The 20,133-nt window shown below is 39.2% G+C and overlaps 2 protein-coding genes across 2 annotated transcripts in view; one reads left to right on the top strand and one right to left on the bottom strand.

Moving 5' to 3' along the window:
* The first annotated feature begins 592 nt into the window (after window positions 1–592).
* On the top strand, window positions 593–9,210 carry LOC139720608 (long-chain fatty acid transport protein 2-like). Its single transcript, XM_071631963.1, has 9 exons — window positions 593–1,181; window positions 1,747–1,950; window positions 2,430–2,588; window positions 3,288–3,412; window positions 5,335–5,535; window positions 6,074–6,167; window positions 6,845–7,043; window positions 7,680–7,777; window positions 8,900–9,210. The coding sequence occupies exons 1-9, from the start codon at window positions 593–595 to the stop codon at window positions 9,208–9,210; spliced, it is 1,980 nt and encodes a 659-aa protein (XP_071488064.1).
* An 8,270-nt stretch (window positions 9,211–17,480) lies between these two features.
* The window catches only part of LOC139720609 (probable E3 ubiquitin-protein ligase HECTD2), a 39,319-nt gene continuing 36,666 nt past the window's right edge, over window positions 17,481–20,133 (bottom strand). Inside the window, exons 16-18 of the mRNA XM_071631965.1 lie at window positions 19,116–19,338; window positions 18,170–18,313; window positions 17,481–17,783 (exon numbers count right to left, since the gene is read on the bottom strand). Of these exons, the coding sequence (XP_071488066.1) occupies window positions 17,663–17,783; window positions 18,170–18,313; window positions 19,116–19,338 (488 nt within the window). The 3' untranslated portion in view covers window positions 17,481–17,662. The remainder of the gene's footprint in view (window positions 17,784–18,169; window positions 18,314–19,115; window positions 19,339–20,133) is intronic.

Below are 20,133 nucleotides of genomic sequence, written 5' to 3'. Positions count from 1 at the left end.
TTAGTGACTGTTTCAGTATTTCATTGAGTTTTGGTGTTTTGTTTTTGTTTTTGTTTTTGTTTTTTTGCTGTTTTTTTTTTTTACCTCGATATGTCGAGAATATAGGGTGACGATCAGGCGGCTCTGATTATTCAGACCGTCCTCCAACCGTTATCAATGTTGTTTCAAACCCGCCTACCGCCAAACATCTGTGGACAATGAAATCAGTGGTGTTCTTTAGGGTTTCCCATTCACAGCATTTTACGTTCCTTATCGGATTGACGGTGAGGAAAGAGAATTATAGGGCCTACGTCGCGTCTTTCCTTTTCAATCTGTCCGGTGCCAATTCTGTAAGGAGAACGAACTGTTAGATAAAGATTATTAACAAAGGGATCAGACATTCAGATAACAAGAGATCAAACACCATAAAACCAGCACAAATAGCAATGTCCCGAAAATGTAAAGAACGAACATCTTCCATTGCCATTCCAGTGCCGAGTGTCATTGAACGATTCTTGCCTTGTACTCGCCATTAGACGGATTGTCTCAGTTCAACTTCACTGAGCAACCGAGAATATTCGCTTCAGTACATTTCTTTCTTGAGAAAAATAAAATGATAGGTCTAATTTTGTCATCTTTAGCGGCTGCAGTCCTGGCAGCGCTGCTTGGGCGAGCTTCAATTCTCTCCGGGAAATCAGACGGCGTTGATCCGAATTACAGTGGAACTGATATAGCCGCTATCGCTGCAGGAACTTGCGTGGCAAGCATCGCCGCGTCCCTGGCCTGGATCCATTACAACTATCCGCTGTGGATCCAGGACTTGAAGTTTGTTCTCAAGCTGGCGAGATGGAACAAGAACATGCTTGGCCAGGTGAAGTCGGGGCTGACTTACACCGATATCTTCGAGGAGCAGGTCCGTCGACATCCCGATCGTATGTGCCTCTTGTACCAAGACGAGAAATACACTTACGCCGAGACAGATGCACAGGCAAATCGCGTTGCACGGTGGATGGAAAAGTCTGGTCTAAAAAGCGGGGATGCCGTGTGCTTACTCCTACACAACGGACCCTCTTTCGCCTGGCTGGTTCTAGGCCTGATGAAATCTGGGATTGTAGCAAGCCTGCTCAACACTAACCTCAAACCGTCAGCGCTTCTCTACTGTCTCGAAGTTAGTGAGGCTAAGAAGCTCATATTTGGCCCTGGTAAGCGATAGGCCCTAACATATTTCCAGTAATATCTCGGAATATTGTTATACTTCATCTTTTTTTTTTTTCATTTCTGATTGGTTAGAATTGATGCGAAGAATGCTGCTAAGCAAGCCGACTAACACCACTCAGGTAATTGGCCACATTATTAGATCTGCATAAAGTACAAAACCAAACTTCCCATCATAATTCAAAACGAACAGTACGAAAAATGGAGGAATCCACTCAAACTCGTGCGAATTATGTGGGCTCCTCTGAAGAAGAAATTTTAGTATGAAAATAGGTTCTGATATTGATGTTATATCAATATGATATAGAATATATCATATACCACTACAAATATCAATATAAGTACTGATTTTGTCTAGATTGCCAGAACACACAATATAACTCTGTGATATAACATTACATATAGGCCTATAGGCCTACAATATTGAGGTATGCGATTGAACAGGGAAAGCAGACGGAATGCATACTTATCATTTCTACATCCGCAGCGACACATGTCTATATGCCTTTATCTCCCTGTAAACGTACATGTCTGTGTTTTTTGTGCACCAAGAATTTGTGGACATCGTAAAAGAAATGCTCCCCGAGCTGAAGGCGCGAAACGTTGAGGCGTGGATGTGGGATGATGCAGACGGTACCAAGACTCCTCCTGGTCTGGTAGTCATGGAGATCCAGTCGATGGCGGGAGAAGCCTTCCCGAGGAAAGCAGTGACGCCCAATGACACGGCCATTTATATTTTTACTTCCGGCACGACAGGTGAGTCAATAAGAGACAAGTGGAACGGACAAGAGAATTAAAGAATATGATGAAATCAACACAATACATTTACATCAACTGACATGGTAACAGTGCCGATGAATATCGGGACTACGTTAACTCTGCTTCATTTGTGTGCCTTGTTAATCTATTCGCTCTCGAGATACACCTATATTGTATTATAATTCCCATGTATAATATACTATTGATGTATAGGAGCAGTGGGTTGATTAATATGCACTCGTAACATTGACTTGCTTTGAGTGTCAACTGAGTATAAGAACCTACCGACATTACGAAATCTAAGTCGATTTCATCTCGATTTCTGGAAGATAGCTAGTCAGCGCGTCCTACAAAGAAATTACTTCTGATTTAGGAAGAGGAGGTTCAATAGCACTCTTACTCAATATCTATATTGCATAATTATGTTGATAAGTCTTACCGTATAGCGTTCACGTTTTTCTCCTTCTTCTCCCCAGGGATGCCCAAGCCTGTAATCATACAGCACCGCAAGATTCTTCGCGCCACTTTCTTCCAGCGCTTTACAGCCCTTTCACCCGGTGACGTCTACTACATTTCGCTTCCTATGTATCACTCCGCGGCTTTGCTACAGGGAACATTGTCTGCTTGGTATTACGGTGGGTGGAAAAAAAAATGAAGAAACCCCTTATGAGTATGTAAGGATGGACGATATGAAGATTTCATATGTTGATATTGCATTATACAGTGGATTTTAAACTTTTTCGAATTTTGCGTATATAGTCCTAATCTTTTCAAAGTGAACAATGGTGACGAGGAATAAAGTGGTACTATAGGATATCAGATAGTTCGATGATCTTAGGTGCACTGTATTTTGTTTTCGCAATCTCATCTCCTCTGAACGTACACCTCAATATACTGAAGGAGACTTGTTTGAATATGTGTATTTGCGTGTATGTATACTAAAAATGACAGCCTTGAAACTGTGCATGTATTACTGCGCAGGACACAGTAATATGTTCATCATTTCTTTGAATCTTTCAGTGGATGATATCAAATCTATACATAATCTATCACAGTTTCTACTCGTGGAATTCGTCAATATTTCTTGCAGTGATTTGATACTACACTAGATTTCTTGATAAGATGATACGTTCCTCCTGTTCCTTTAGTTCCTTTTGTATTTGGTGCGTATGTATAATACGTGGTTTTGTTTTTATTTCTTTGGTTTAGTTTTTATTGTATATTGATTTCGAGGAGTTGATGGTCACCTGGACTATAGTAGCAAGTTTAAATAAAATGCACAACCCCTTGACGGCAAATCGTTATACTGTGTATAACTATTATGTCATGTTCAGGTGCGACTGTTGCATTGGCGAAGAAATTTTCCGCATCTCGGTTTTGGGACGACATCCGAAGGCACAAGGCCACAGGCTTTCACTACGTCGGGGAGCTGTGCAGATATCTTCTGGCGCAACCCAGGGTGAGAAGTCGAGACCGACAACTGAAGTATATCACCTGAATGGGGGCTAAGCGTATTGATAACTCCAAATACAGTGCGATGGTTACAATGATTCCAAAGGGCAAGGACTACATAGGATTGAGGTCAGCAATTCCTGCGTGATTAAACTCTCATAAACGGGAAATTCTTAGATGAAAAAAGATCTTGAGATCAGCTGATATCTTTATACAACTTATGAGAAATTTACTATTTCATTTTCAATAGACTTTGAAAATTCAAATTTTAAGTAAAGCTATACGGTCACAAAGGTTCGTACGAACGATGCCTTCGTACGAATGTCACTGTTCGTACGAATTCTGGAGTTCGTAGAGATTCGTAGATCGGGGGCACAGATTCTTACGGCCTTCTTACGAATTTCGTACGAACGCTGTTAAATTCGCAAGAACAAATTGTGTACCTACGCCCTACGAGTCCCTTACGAACGCCTTACAAACTCGAAGAGTTGTTCGTAAGAACGCCGTACAAATCTCTGTTCGTAAGGCATTCTTACGAAAGACGTAAGAGTCCTCTATGAACAACTTAAGGCGTTCTTACAATCATCGTAAGAATTTAAGGCTTCAAGAATTGTCTCTCGACCCTGCAAAATCTTGCGTAGTTGTTACAATGTTTGTACGACGCCTTACGAGGAGAGGGTTTCGAAAGAAGTTTAAAAAATCTTGGACAAGACCATCGACCAGGCTACGAACTTACGAACGGTCTACGAACGGTCTATGAACGCTGGTTTCGTATACGGCCTTCTTAAGACGATCTTACGAAATTGTCTACAAATCGTTCGTACGGCGTTCGTAGCAGGTCTTGATGGTATTTGTGACCGAGCCTTTACGAATATAGTGATGATAATCAAAGCCAGATTCATAATGTACGTACGGACATACAAAACATTTGCGGTAACAAAGAAAAAGGGAAAGGACAAAACAAAACAAAACGATAACCCTCTCATAATTATGAAACGTCTAGTGTACTCATTGACATTACACCTAACTCCAGATTTTACATAGGTTTGAGTTTTAAACAACACTATTTTACTGATGTGAAATAACATTAACATCATATTTCAGCTTCAATCGATTACTTCACTTACACTGAATGAAGATAGTACTCTATAAGCTTCCTTGCCTCACTTTAAAATCTGGTTCAAACGATTTGACAAAATTTCAGTCAACGCGTTTGTCAGTTATATACATGGATATCATACGATGTCTGTTCTTGAAACGCATGCAGAGCAATCTGTGTGTTACGTAACAATGACATCCTGATCCATTCCCCAAATATATGTTTCACTTTGATTTTGAGTTTATTTATAGGCCGAGTAGTATTTGCTCTATACTGATTGAGACGTGATTTAACCTCGAGGACTTAATAGATACTCTTCGCAAGAACATGCGATTCTCTCTTTGAAAATCAGTGGTTTCTAGAATCAACCAAAGACCTTATACCAATCGGTAAATTGATATTTGTATATAATTGAAAAGTAAATAAACTAAAACAATATGATATCTTATGAATCTAATGCATATTTTGTAAGTGTTACGAGGACGGAAATCGTTATTGTTCGTGACATGTAGTGTAATTTTAAAGTTTATCACTCTTTTTAGCAGTTATCGTTTGTGATATTTTAACGGTTATTCACAACTTATCTTGACTAATTAAATTAAAACCAATGGGAACCACCAGTGATCCTACACCTTTGCTCCAGCTTTTCATTCTCGCTGTCAAATTTGTCGAGTATGTCATAGGTGTCTATATGACTGGTAATTAGCAGAATATGATAAAGCGATGTGTTGTTACACCCCCTGTCAACATTTATCTCTCAGAAGCAAGCGATGCATACATGCTATTACATTACATAATAATATGATCGTATATTGTTGCTCCCTTCGCAGAGAGACAACGACGGAGTGTACGGTCATGTGGTCAAGTTCGCTCAGGGCAACGGCCTCCGCCCGGAGATTTGGCGCGAGTTCCAGACGAGATTCAAGGTCGGCATCATCAACGAAATGTATGGAGCTACCGAGGGCAACTTCGCTTTCATCAACACCGACGGTAAAGTCGGGAGCGTAGGGCGATTACCCTGGCTTCTACAGGTACGTCAAAGTAATGAACGCCCTATTGTCTAAGCTCTGAGGCGTAATTCATTCTAATTCTCATTCTTATTATGTAAGAACAAATTGGACGATTCCCTCATGATTTCTGAGATTCTGTTCACCAAAATATGACACTTTAGTCAGTGAATAGTGTCCCGGGATGTTGAACAGCCTTTTTTTCACATTAACCGTGCATTTCAAATGAATGACTGATTTCTTTTTTTTTTTTTTCACTGCAGGAAATTTTAACTTGACTGCCTTGTAGTTATAATCTACCGAGGGCACTTACGGTGACATCAGGAGTTATTGAATAAATAGTGTGTTAAGCAAATCCTGACAATCGATATACACGAACACAATGTACGGAAGTCTTTCCGGTCTTTGTCGAAGGTACGAACAATGCAGCTGCAATTGTCATCTCACAAATTCCTCTACTTATCGAAGTGACAAAATAATGCTTTTGATATACGCCATTGCATGCGTATCACACCAATGCAACAATGATAAAAATAGCATTAAACAAACATTTTGTTAACAGGTAGCTATGAACCCAGTAGAAATTGTGGATTATGACTACGCCAGTGGAGAGCCCAAGAGAGACGGAGATGGCCTGTGTAAACGACTCCCAAGAGGTGAGCTTGTATCATACCCGTATGTCAGTCCTGGTCGGCTCCCAGCGTTATTGTGAAAGGTCTCGCTCCTTTTCAAATGAATTAATTTGCTGTAGACATATTTCATTGAAATTCATATTTGTATACTTACATAGAATCAATGTATTTAAGGATAGGTAATCTTATACGAAGATATTTAGTGGGTTCCGTAGTGAGATCCAGAGGACTTTTACTCCACTCTTTAGTAGATCGTGGAGATGGGGTTCACTTTGTTTCCGTATAATGGGACATGCTTGTATTTACAACACCGAGATGTAGCCTACACAAAAAGTAGGAAGTTAGTGTTGGTTGATCCCTTCACGATCACACCCCCCTCCCCCACCATATCCCCTGATATGAAGTGTTTGATGAGTTCATGAGGAATGGAAAACATCGAATAAAAAACACATGGATCCCTTTGGAAAGAGTACTGCGTAGCTTGTACCTCAACCTCTATCCAGTAATGTCAGAGAATCACAAGAAATAATACGTATACGTGTTTAATCATCATGTTGGCATCTTCAAATGCGTTTGCTTGCATGTTTTGGTGTGTGCATATTTGTCTTTAACTCCTTTTATTATATACTTTGAGAGTAATGTGTGCGTTGACGAGCCTTTAACACCGTTGTTATTATGTACACCACTCACTGTACGCACAGGCAAGGTCGGCTTGGCAGTGAACAGGATCACGTCGGAGAGCCCCTTTGCAGGCTACAAGGGATCCCGAGATGTCACCAAGAAGAAGACAATTGCCAACGTGAAGAAGGACGGTGACCTTTACTTCAACACGGGAGACCTCCTTCTCATAGACACCGATAGCTACGTGTACTTCAAAGATCGCCTTGGGGATACATTCAGGTATATAGGGCAACCTACGACTGAGCATACGTCGCTATACCAACAAATACATAGATATAAAGAAATTCATTGACTGGTAAATGAAAAGATATACTGGATATCCTACCGGTTATAGTTACTTTGCTCAAGTAAATTATAGGCCCTACTAAGCGTTTGACGAACATCATGAGCAAAATGACGATCGAAGCTTCTACAGCTATTACATTTTGATGGTCCAAGTAATGGATGAAGTATGGCCTTTTCTGGCCGCAGATTGCCGCTAAGGGAGGTTTGACTGTAAGTAAGTAATCCTTTTAGGAGGAATGTATGTGGAAATAATTCATTGCACGTTGATGCATAACCCAACTTATCGTCTCTAAGGTATTTGAACTTTCTTTGGTTCGACGACAAAGTCTCGTGTTAATCAGAACTTGATTAAATTCATAATTCTTGGCAACCCGTTAAAGATTAGTTACAGATGTATTTACCCCCGTCATTTTTAATACAAAATTAATAATGATAATTGTATAAGTGCATATGAAAACACAAGAACCAGTGCGATACAATAATGTTTTTGAATGCTTTTAGCATGCCCATCCATCAATAACAAACGACGTTTGACTCCAAAGTAATATTGCGTCTCTCTATACCGCGAAGGTGGAAAGGAGAAAATGTATCCACGACGGAAGTTTCGCAGGTCGTCAACAGCTTTGAAGATATCGCGGAGGCAAACGTGTACGGTGTCAAGATTCCTGGTACGATCGCCGTCTTCAAGATATTTTCCTCCTCATAAACCCTCACCTTTGGAAATTTAAGATTAAAAACCGAGTGAGGAATTTTGTTAGAAGAGGACAGTAATAATCATTGACATAGATTATGATGAGGCCAGTCGAGGTGGATTTCCTCGTATTCACAGTAGCAGACTGATATAAAGGAAAGTCTCTGTAAAAAAAAAAGAAAAGGAATTGTCATATTCTGTATGAAAAGTACAAATTCTTTGACCTATTGCAGAGGTATACAAGGTAGGCAAATATCAATCGCCATGACTTGTAAAGTAGCTATCAGGTCAAGTGCTCTTTCGAAGCGTGAAACTGTTGTAACACTTTTATGAATTGTTGTTGCCGAGAGAGGGCGGAAGGTGAAACTGGACTTAGGGTTTTAGGTTTAGTTTGATGCGAGGATCAGAATAAGGGTTGGATTATGTTTGTGGGTGAAAATTATGTTCGGCGTAGCGTGCGGATATTTCATGGGAGCAATTATCGCAGGAACAAAATAATGTCATGGAACCGGTGAAATCTACTATTGAACATACACCGAATATGCGATTTGATCGTTACTTCTGACTACTTTGCAAAGGCTTTCCGATTTCCTTCCAGTTTTAGGTGAGTGTGAAATCGATAAGCTTTCTCCATTCGCAGAATCAGAATCTTGGGAGCATTATAAACTTGATAGACATGACTTAAGATGATGGAAATAACACCAGTAATGACAAAGTGTTATTTCATCACACTGCAGTTTCTGAGCAGCGTGCTGTAACATCAAGAGCCCTGTCTGACGAATTAAATACTCAGTTATAATCATATTCGATGGGTTAAGGAACCAGAATTGCAGCTTTAGGAACTGACATAACACACGAGAGTCACAGAGAAAGGAAAGGACAAACAAACAGATAGACATATAAACAGAGGGAGAGAGAGAGAGAGAGAGGAGAGAGAGAGAAAACTACCATGACTGAGAATACACGAAATTAAACATACTGCACTTGAACAACAACAACGCCAACAAATCAAAGTCAAAACTCTTGAATAACAAAGATTACTTTATTTTTTACGAGTAAATGTTAATGCTTCCTTAAATCGTTTACATCCTTTTCAAAGGGAACGAAGACGGGCGAGCGGGCATGGCCGCCGTTGTGCTGAAGAACGCCAACCAGTTCTCCTGGCCTGATTTCTACACACACCTCACCTCTTTCCTACCTTCCTACGCCTGTCCGAAGTTCCTCCGGGTCGTGGAGCAGATGGACATCACCGGCACTTTCAAGCACAAGAAGACAGCCCTGGTCGAGCAGGGAATCGACATCGAAGTCATCAAGGACCCGATATTTGTGGTCGATGCCAAGAACAAGACATTCAAGCCGCTAACGGACAATGTGCTCGCTGCAGTGAAGGCGGGAGAGCTAACACTCTAAGAGACCATGATTATCCAATGCCATTTTGTGAGGATCTTGTTATGGTATCTATAGATATGTGATTAGATTAGGTCTATACCAAGTCAGATGATAGTAGCACAGTAGATATGTGATGGCAAGTTTTGCACCCAAAAAAAAAGGACAGATGCAGAATTCTAGAGTAATAATTGTGGTCGCGACACTGCAGTTTTAAGACTATGAGTTTGATATACTCGGCAGAAAAAAGAATCAATCTTGTGTGGCTCTCGATAACCCACTTACACACTCACACACACACACACACACACACACATACGCACACACACACACACACTTTTTTTTCAATAATCTTTATTAGCACATTGACATTCAAATTAATGCAACTATAATATCATCAGCTGATGTCGCTTTACAAACACAAAAATCACACCTTTTTTTTTTGACGCAAAATAACAAGAGTGTTCTACCCAGGAGGTAATACCTTTCTGGCATAAATAGTACCTTCTTAAACAAGGCAAGTGCCAAAATGTGTCTCGCCCATTCGCGTAGAAGAAATTAATGTTTTTCTAGCTCCCAGAAGTTCATTGACCCCGCCTCTGAGCTTTGACTTTGTGGTGACCTTTAACTCCCCAAGGGACATTTACCAGCCAAGTTTTGTTACAAACGGACATATGGATCAAAAGTTATGAACCATAATCGAAATGCGCGCCACAAAAACTTAACATTGGGTCCTAAAAGTTCGTTGACCCCTGTCTGTGACCTTTGACCTTGTGATGAACTTTTACTTCCCAAGGGACATCTACCATCCAAGTTTGGTCACAAACGGACAAAGGGATCAAAAGTTATGAGCCATGATCGAAACACGTCGTAAAAACTTGACATTGGGCCCTAAAAGTTCGTTGACCCCTGTCTGACCTTTGGCCTTGCGATGACTTTCAACTCCCCATTGGACAGCTACCAAGTTTGGTCATAAAACGGACATAGGGATCAAAAGTTATGAGCCATAATCAAAACGCACCGTAAAAACTTAACATTGGGCCCTAAAAGTTCGTTGACCTCTGTCTGTGACCTTTGACCTTGTGGTGACCTTCAACTCCCAAGGGACATCTACCATCCAAGTTTGGTCACAAACAGACTTATGGATCAAAAGTTTTGAGCCATAATCAAAACGTGCCGTAAAATTAACATTGGGCACTAAAAGTTCGTTGACCCCTGACTGTGACCTTTGACCTTGAGGTGACCTTCATGTTAGGTAAAATGTGTAACTTTGCATAGCCACTCTTCCATCCAAGTTTGATTGAAATTGAAGTCCTCAGTAGAGAGGACGGACGACGGACGGACGACGGACGGACAGACGCCGCAGGCGATCCCTTAGTCTCCCCGCACCTCCGGTGGGCTCGACAAAAATGAAATTAACTTAATATTTAAACATTGAAAAGAAAGGGAGAAAACAACACACACACACACACACACACACACATTCACGCATGCACGCATGCACACACACACACACTGTGTGCACGCGCGCATGCACACACACACACACACACACACACACACACACACACAATAAATTCTTCTTAAAAGTATTGCCAATCCATTACTTGAAATGTATAGCTTTGAACTTTCATTCTATGCCTACATGTTGCCTTACATAATTGAGTATGATTGATATACCCTTGAGCGGTTCTTTTTTTTTCCTATGCTTTCTTATGCGGCACTAAAAGTCACTGTGTAGAATAAGAAGAAGATATGTGTGCAGTATAATTGATTGCTTGCTTTTTGCATTTTATAAATGCAATGTTTTTGTACTTTTCTTTCACCATGAATGCATGATTACAAAAATGGTCATGAATGAAAATCATGTACTATGATAGGCTTACATTTGTGCCTATACGTGCGAAACTCAAAGGATTATAAATATATCGTCCTTCTGTCACACCTTTTAGAAGTGTGGGTGCATGTATTTGTTTATGTACACACACACACACCCACACCTATGCATAATATATGTGAATAAATATACACTGTAATATACTGATATACACATATGATGCAGAACACCAATTTGTCATCCTTTAATATTAATGGACATGCACTTTGGCTAATTACGCATCAGTCATAATTTAGTACAGGTCGGCTTACTGGTGCATTCGAGATCATGCAATGTTTATAGGTCATATATATATATATATATATATATAAATGAAGAGTTTGTTCGCAAAAACCGATAAGTCCATTTTTGAAGATTTTGAAGTACGGTCTCTGTCATAGAGTACAAAATAATACCTTTTAAATGATATATTGGTCATTACATATAAAGGTAGATTTTTGAAGTTATGGTCAAAAGAAGCAAAAATTTTCTTATTATTCTTGTTATTTTTCTTGACCTTTCATCGCAAATATCTCCATTTGGCAAATATGGACTTATCGGTTTTTGCAAACAAACTCTTCATATATTTAGATATATGATACATAAATAGTGTGTAATGCACCCACCAATACTAAATTATGTACATATCTAAATATATGATACATAAATAGTGTGTAATGCACCCACCATTACTAAATTATATACATATTTAACTATATGATACATAAATAGTGTGTAATGCACCCACCATTACTAAATTATATACATATTTAACTATATGATACATAAATAGTGTGTAATGCACCCACCAATACTAAATCATGACTGATGCATAATTAGCCAAAGTGCATGTTTGTTAATTTTTAAAGGGCAACACTTTGGGCCTTTGTGTTAAACCACTGTAAACTTACTACCCAAGATTCCGGTGTTCACACTGGTAACTGTACATGTATGAAGAAAGTCATAAGACGACAGACCAAAGGAACAAATAAACACACGGACCGCTCACAATCATTTAAGCTCACCGCACACGCACATACACATGTACACATGCACCCCCCCCCCTACACACACACACACACACACACAAACACCACACACCACACACACAGGGCATTAGATGAGCAGGACCAGAGGGGCATTTCATGAAGCATTTTGGTCGGACATTTTTCTGACAAACTGTTACAAGCTACTGAAATCCTTGCACATGATTGGCTGAGAGCAAATTTGTCCTAACAACTTTGTCAGACAAAATGCTTTGTGAAATGCCCCCCTGGAATGGAGTGGTATATACACATTAGGATTAATGCTTACAGTAAATCGATCCACAGGTGCAACATCCGCAGGTGTAACAACCACACACCAGAGCCAACACATATGTCACAAAAACACAAACAAACACAACATGCATATATAAACAACCTACTAGTATACAGGCACAAAGTCATTTGCCAATCTCTGTCAAGTTTTCGTTTAAAATACTCTGTATATTATTTACATACACACAATCTATTACATCATCTGTTAGCATACAAGGCAATTTTGCAAGGTGTTAACATCTACATGTTTCATGTACACATTGTTTCTAATGATCTCAGCATCAGCATAAAAAATCATAATTTTCATAGTGCATAGAATGATGATTACATAACGTTGGTTGAGAATGATAAGGGCGTTAAGTTGTCACTAAACCCACAGTGTCCAAGACAACTTAACGCCCTTCTCATTCTCAACAGACGATATTAATAGGTCTTTGAATTAGCCTGTCTATTTACGATGGTTATTCAAGCATGCATGTCAACATTTTTATTGCGATTTTGTGATAAACGGAAAAGCAGACACTGAGAAAAGTCATAAAGATCCACTGAGATCTTGTCTTCAAACTCCTTCTAACCCTCAAAGCACCCCTAATACTTCTGATATCAGCCATCTAGAGGAGAGAACACACTTCACGTACATGGACTTGCATTACATGATATCAGCTAAAAGTCCTTTACGCCATAATAATGTTCTTATGAAAACACGCAAATCAGAGGATGCAATGCTAACATGTATAATGAAGCAATAGCAGCAGCGTAAATATTTGAACAGCTCTTTCTGAGAGCTCTGTCATAATTATTACACCAGCTGCAGTACCAATTAGAATCCTTGTGCAGATGTAAGTGAAAGAGGACTATCTTTGCAAGCTATTCTTATCCTAGAATTTTTGCACATCAGGCAGAAATTGCACTCAAGACTATTTTGTTGGTCTTCTCAACATCACCTGCTATGTAGCAAAAGTTCAAGACTTGCACAATATTGCAAATGCTAATTTCACTGTGATTTCTACATGCTTGCAACAATTTCACATTTCAAGGACAGGAATATGGGAATGTTCTATTTTGGCAATCTTACCTGAAAGACAGAAAATGGAATAAATTCTTAAAACTTAAATTTCACTCTAAAAAGTAAATGAAGCATTAGAATTGTGTGAAATTAGAAAATAATGATATGTATTGCCATAATCTTCACATAGTTTTCTCTGAATCAAATATGATGTTGCAAAATCATGCCAGCAATAAGCATTACATTTCAATACAGCACATATTCAAACCATGTGCAGAGTGATACTTACAACCATCATGGGTAATGAACATTCTCAACATAATATACTGCTTCATACTCTTTGATACAAATTATTCTGAAAAAAAAATGACATTTTAAAAAGTGAGCACGAAAGACATTGGCATGCATAAAAGAGTAGTGAAAGACCTTTATAGTTGAAGCATTCTTATACTTGTATCTATAATGAAGGCACACTAGCTAACAAGAATATTCCAGCATGAGTTAGCAATGCCATTTCTTTTAAAGACACTATTAATATATTAAAAAAATCAATTAAATCTGAACATTCATAGTCACAGTTTTCAGACAGTGATATGCCTATCAATTTCAATGGGCTTGTGATTTCTAAGGACAATACTTGGCACAAACGACTACTTCCACTGTGTACCATATGCATTAATTATAAGGCTATACGCAGGGCTCAGTGTGAGCAGTGGCACAGTGGCACAGCCACTGAAAATTGATGTTGGGCCACCAAATTTCCATAAAGGTTATCTTTCGGTGGCCTGATCGGGCAGCTAAAATTCAAAATGATAATTTTCTTTTCTTTTCTTTTCTTTTTTTTTTTTTTTTTTTGGGGGGGGGGGGTTGGCACCAAAATGTCATATTCATAGATTACAATGGCCTGAATAGGCTACCAGAAAAAAATTTTAGTGTCAAGCCCTCTTACATGTATATATTTAAATATATGCCTACATATGAATATATCTCTCATTTATCTCAAAGGCACTTGTCTTACCCAAAGTGTAACCCCTGTATGTGTTTCAGCCATTCATGAGCACAAAAAAAAAAAATCTTTTACCATTGCATGTGTTTTTTACACTCTCAGAATTAAATCTTCATCAAATAGTCCATTCATGTGTGTAGACAGCCCAAAACGTTGTTATAAAAATATGCTTATGACCCCCACAGCATTATTACACCTTTAATGTTTCTTGACTAACTGGTTTCTATCAAAAGTCTCTCAATGTTTATTTTATACATCATGCAAAACCTGTAAGTTTCTACACTGCATCAGAGCAAATTACACTGTATATAGTGTATAAGTACGATGAGAAAACCATGTCAAATTGTCACTCCAGTAGATTGTCTACATATTGTCTACATTTAGTATAAAATGAATACTTTTAGTACTACTGTCAATGAATTTAAGTCTGTCCCAAATATATCATGTCTCAGTATGACTGGAGTATTACAAAATCATGCATGACACTATGTTAAATAATTTGGCTTGCATTGTAACAAAGGTCATTACAAATGCTATATATTGCACATTTATTTTTTAGTCAAAACACCTAGTACCTAATTCAGTGTATATCTTATCTAATTGCAACCAGCAAATTAACACTTCACTTCAAATTCTAAAGCAATTTTTGCTGATGTCCAAACAAATATAATTAGCTCCCAATGAGCTCCCTATGTACACTAATACAACTCCCCTTTGTAATGGTCTTTATTGGCAGGAGGTTTTTGTGGACAGGTGATCACTTAATGCAGGTTTCATAGAATATGCCATATCTGTGTTTAAAATGAATGTAGACTTAAACAAAAAAATGACTGGAAATAGCAAAGATCAATGCAAGACAAGAGAAATCCATGTGATGATCATAGTACTTCAATGCAAAGGAATAGATCCATAAGCCAGTAGTCTTGCATACCAGCCTACTCTAATGCTGGGATATCTGGCAACATTGAAATATGAAAAAAAAAACTTCTTTCATATCTTCTAAAGATAACTATTTCACCATAGTATTGACTGCATACATTGATCAAATACATCTTCAGCCATGCTCATATACCATTGTATGGTGATTGTTCTGTCTACACGGCTCTATATCTCACAAATATCATCACCACATTGTCTATCCTTCCAAAAATAATCACAATTAGCATATGACAGGCAAAGTCACCATGTTTTTGGTTAACGTAGTTATAACTTAATATTGTCTCTGCAGCCTGACACTGTCAGTGGCGAGCCAGAGGGGGGCACACCGGGCGCATGCCCCCTCTTTATGTTTGGTTAAAACAAAAGAAATAATAAGAAAAAAAGCGGGGGGGGGGGGGGGTGTGTGCATGCGCCCCCCTTTGATTTTGCAAAGGCGCCTCCTCTTTATGGAATTTCTGGATCCGCCCCTGCACTGTGGTATACACTGGTATGGTAAATATGGCCATAAATATATTTTCAAAATCACATTTGTGTTTTCTCAGAACAGTTAAAGATTGCTTTGGAATGTGTCTGATTTATCAAGGTGTAGTTTCTATATACTTGACAATCATCAATCAAGCAATGGAATGGTAAAAATGGTTAACAAGAAGTTTAACTGGTATTCAATGGACATTACAAATGTGACAGGCTCTGGTTTATTTTAACGATAACTGTGCCGTTGAGCAGTTCACTATTTTCAACAACATTATAAGCATCTCTTTAAACCACTTGGCTTAACTACATAGAGACAATATGTCAAATGTGAGTTTTGGCACGAAGTAGTCTAATATATTTAGTGATTTAGAAGCTGTTGGTATCTTTTATAATTCTGCTACAAGCTGAACTGGCTTATTCATTGCCATTGGAATCATTCAGAGCATCAGTAAAAGAGAATGCAGCAGTACATACAGCACAGTTAGGTTCTATGTAGGTGTGCATATCCAAATGCACAAACAAACATAAGAACAAGATGCAATGAGCTGGAACAATGCTAATATAAGAGTCATGCTTCTGTATATAGGTAGTTTATAGAGCTCATTTGTTCTGGTACCTGATCATGCAACAACGTGATCAGACAAGCATTTGTGGTAGTGCCTCTCAGCAATGGGGGGTCTATTGTGATGTGATATTCCACGTATGGATTCCTGAACTCTTCAGTAATCCTATAACAGTGCAGACTTGGTGGCATTGGGTGTCCATGTTTTGTTCCAGTCATATTCCACAGACAACTGATACAAATACATCAGACTAAACATCGCTTCCACAGTGCAGTCAAGATGTAACATACTTTTGACTGCTTTCAATATGGCAGGGTGAGGAGGCTGCATTATCCAGTCTGAGGAGACACATAATTATGATGTCATTCTGGCTTCTTGCTAAGCACAGGTGGGAAGGGCAGCAGAAATGAACACAAGGACTGATGACCTCTAATCATACTGTCATCAGAAGAGCTGGTGACCTAGAATTATTCAGAGTGTCCTCTCGAAAAGCATATAGTGAATAAGTTGCATCATCACCTCCCACTCTCCTACAAAATGCCTGGATACAATTTGAGAACAACAGTCATTTGAGCGTTACTCAACAGGACTTTGCAAGTAAGGGATCGCTGGTACTTGTCCATGAAGGATATTCCACTTATAGAGCTGCATCATTGCCAAGTTCAGAAGGCCGCACAGATCAGTTTAACCTCAATCTTGTTTAGAATTTGTTCCACAGCTAGAACCTTCCATAGTACTTTATATGCCATCTATTATGTATGACAGCTCACAAATTGCAGTTTCCAAGATAATATTGCGAGAGGCTTAATTTGTGATCACGAACCGCATTGGTTGAATGGGAAAGCAGTAAGTGGTACATCATACTACTCCTTCTTCTGGAGAAAAGTCTGTGATTCCGGCCCCTCCTTGAAGGTGATGTACAATGCACTCGTATCATCCGAGGCAACATTTTGCAAAATTGTTCATTTCACAAATGTCCGTTGACTTGCAAAATTTGCGAAAAAAGCACTGTATAATATACTGCATATACAGTATTGTTCTGAAGTTTCTAGACACTTCACATTGATAATGGTCTCCATTCTCCTATCTTCTTTTATGTGACTGGCTATTCATTAAGCATCAGCAAAGAGGATTGGCTGCACTAGTAATCTCAGTTCCAAGAAAAGGATCCTCTCTTCTTAAGGAATATGTCCTCTCTTCTTGGCTCAGGCTACAAATTTGTGCATGGAGTCTCTAGTCATAAGCTTGAGGGGGCGATAACTGTCAATCTCGACCAGACGAGGGCCAGCTCTCTCACTCCAAGCCAAAGCCCTCTGCGTTGGAGATGGCGATGGTGAGTTTCTGCTTCAGCTGCCGTTTGCTCTTGTACGGTGGTAGGATGAGCTGGTTGAAGCAGGTGTGTGACATGGGAAGCCTGGTAAAAAGGTTTGATGTGGAAGAAGGAGAAAAATCAGGATTTTCAATGTGTGGAAACATCAAAAGCATATAGGTGTTTGCTTGTGTGTGTGTGTGTGTGTGTGTGTGTTTTCCTACTGTAGATCTGATTCAAATATTACTTTAGAGAATATATATTCAGACCAAAAAAAAAATGCTTATACACAAGGAGTTTACAGCAGAAGAACTGCTATCAATCAATTTACTGCTGTTCAATTCAAAAAGTGATTTTTATGCATTCTGCTAAAGTTGATGGTAGTAAATGTACACTCCATCATTCACAAAATTCTGGTTCCTCTGTAGAGTACACATATGCCTGTTTCAGCAATTCAAATTATGCTAACAATGTAAAATGCCCTGACTCACATGTTGGAGGAGGTGTCCACCCGAATGATCTTGAAGCTCATCTCACCCATCCCTCCAATGGGGATGCGGTCGCTACCGGTAGCAAACAGCAGCAGCTTCTTCTGAAGGGGAACGGGGTAACCCTTGGCAACCTCCCAGAAGTATCTGCATGGAGGAGGAGAAGAGGGGTTAAAGGTCAAATGCAAATGTAGACAGAGATGTCTGCTTACCTATTTTGGTCACAGTCATAGGGGATTCAAATCACAACTGTAAGATCATAATTTGAACAGGTAAGTTGCAGAAAGTTCATCATCCACCATACTACTGGCTTTTTATCTCACCAACTTCTTACCAAGCAACTCTCTTCTGTCCAACTTACCTCCAAGGTTTCAGAGATGTATTCTCTGAATTTGGTAGGAAAAAAGTCTCCTATTCACCTCATTATCTTGCCCAACAAAGCAAAGAGGGAGTTAGTGATTACAAGAATCTCTTCTATGATTCATCCGTCATTCCAATAAAATTATGTCCCAAGAAAAAGTTTATTTATAATAAAAAGTGTAAGTCACATTTTTATTCCAGTTGGTGATGCAATGGCAAGTTCGCCACTGCATTACGATGTATATTTAACTAAAAAGAAAAAAAAGCCTATTTAGCAGGAAAGAGAAAACCAAGTAGAATCTTTATATTGATTTGTGCTTACATAACCACAGAGGAGGCAACGAATGCTGTTTAGTTACTGGACTGAAGTTAAAGTCATCATCAAATGACTAGGCAATGAGGACAAGGTGCCTCCCCTTGAGAGGACACATCTGTTGCAGCAAAGGGGACTTGAACCAGGGACCTAAACGTTGATAGTCCCTGACTTCAACCACTGAGCCACAATTCTCATCACTGCAGCCAGAAGATTAAAAAAAAAACATTTCCCCCTCATCCAAACTCGGCAGTCTCGACAGAGATATATACTCACTTCACCGTCACGTCCTCCTTGTCGAATCCGTCGTAGGTCGTGACCTTCTCCAGCTCCTCGTAGTCGATGGTCGGCGACCCGCACACAAGCATCTCGACTTCTTCTGGCCGCAACATGATGAGGGCATTGGAAGCACACACGCTGTGAAAGCCGTGGTAGAAGGCGGCAAACTGCTCATAGATGGACTTGTTCAGGAGGAAGTTGACGTACAGATCCACATATTCTGGAACGCAAATGTCAGAGAAATACAAAATTTGGACAATATATCCTCTTTTTGCTAGTGAGGGGGAGGCAATAGGGTATATTGAATGTTGGAATAATGAATTTTACAAAGTATTCTGTGAACTATAATAAGATTGCTCTGATGATATGCAATATGCATCATCCACATTGGCAGTCATTGTTAGTATACTTTCTAATAATCCCTAATGGTGCTCTATGTGGATTGGTACATCCAATGGAGAGCTCTCAATAAGCACAGATAGCACATATGTCTGGATATACTGACTGTCAAAAATATAGATAGAGATGATCTAATCTCCTTAATCCCTAGCATGCACGTTTACAAGGCCCTGCTGTTCTAGGCATTGTCATGTCTGAGTGAGTGGTCTAACTTACTATATCACAAACATTCAAGTTTGGGTGGATGGAGTGAATGCTAGAGCACAGACTCAGCAAACTATTGCTAGTTACCTGGGCATGCAATTTTGCATGATGGAAAAATAATATGAAGTACATATCATTTCAACCACACAATTGTTAACGCCATTTTTATCATGAATTTATATTCTTATCATTATCATAGTCATCGCTGTTAACATCACCATGATCATTTCTCCATTCCGCACAAGTACTATCAGCAATACTATAACCACAGCTACCAATACTTCTTCTGAGTATACTTTTTAGCTAATGAGGAAAATGTGTGGAGTTTTGCACATGCTATAATGTACTTACATGCCATACAGCAATGAGCACAAATTTACATCATGAGCACTGATGCCAAGTCAAGCTTACA

This window comes from Diadema antillarum, unplaced genomic scaffold (genome assembly GCF_040938485.1).
Source record: "Diadema antillarum isolate AM-2024a unplaced genomic scaffold, OU_Dant_1.0 scf00000131, whole genome shotgun sequence".
NCBI lineage: Eukaryota > Metazoa > Echinodermata > Echinoidea > Diadematoida > Diadematidae > Diadema > Diadema antillarum.
Note: the sequence above shows the minus strand (reverse complement) of the source record. Positions and strands in the feature narration are given on the sequence as shown.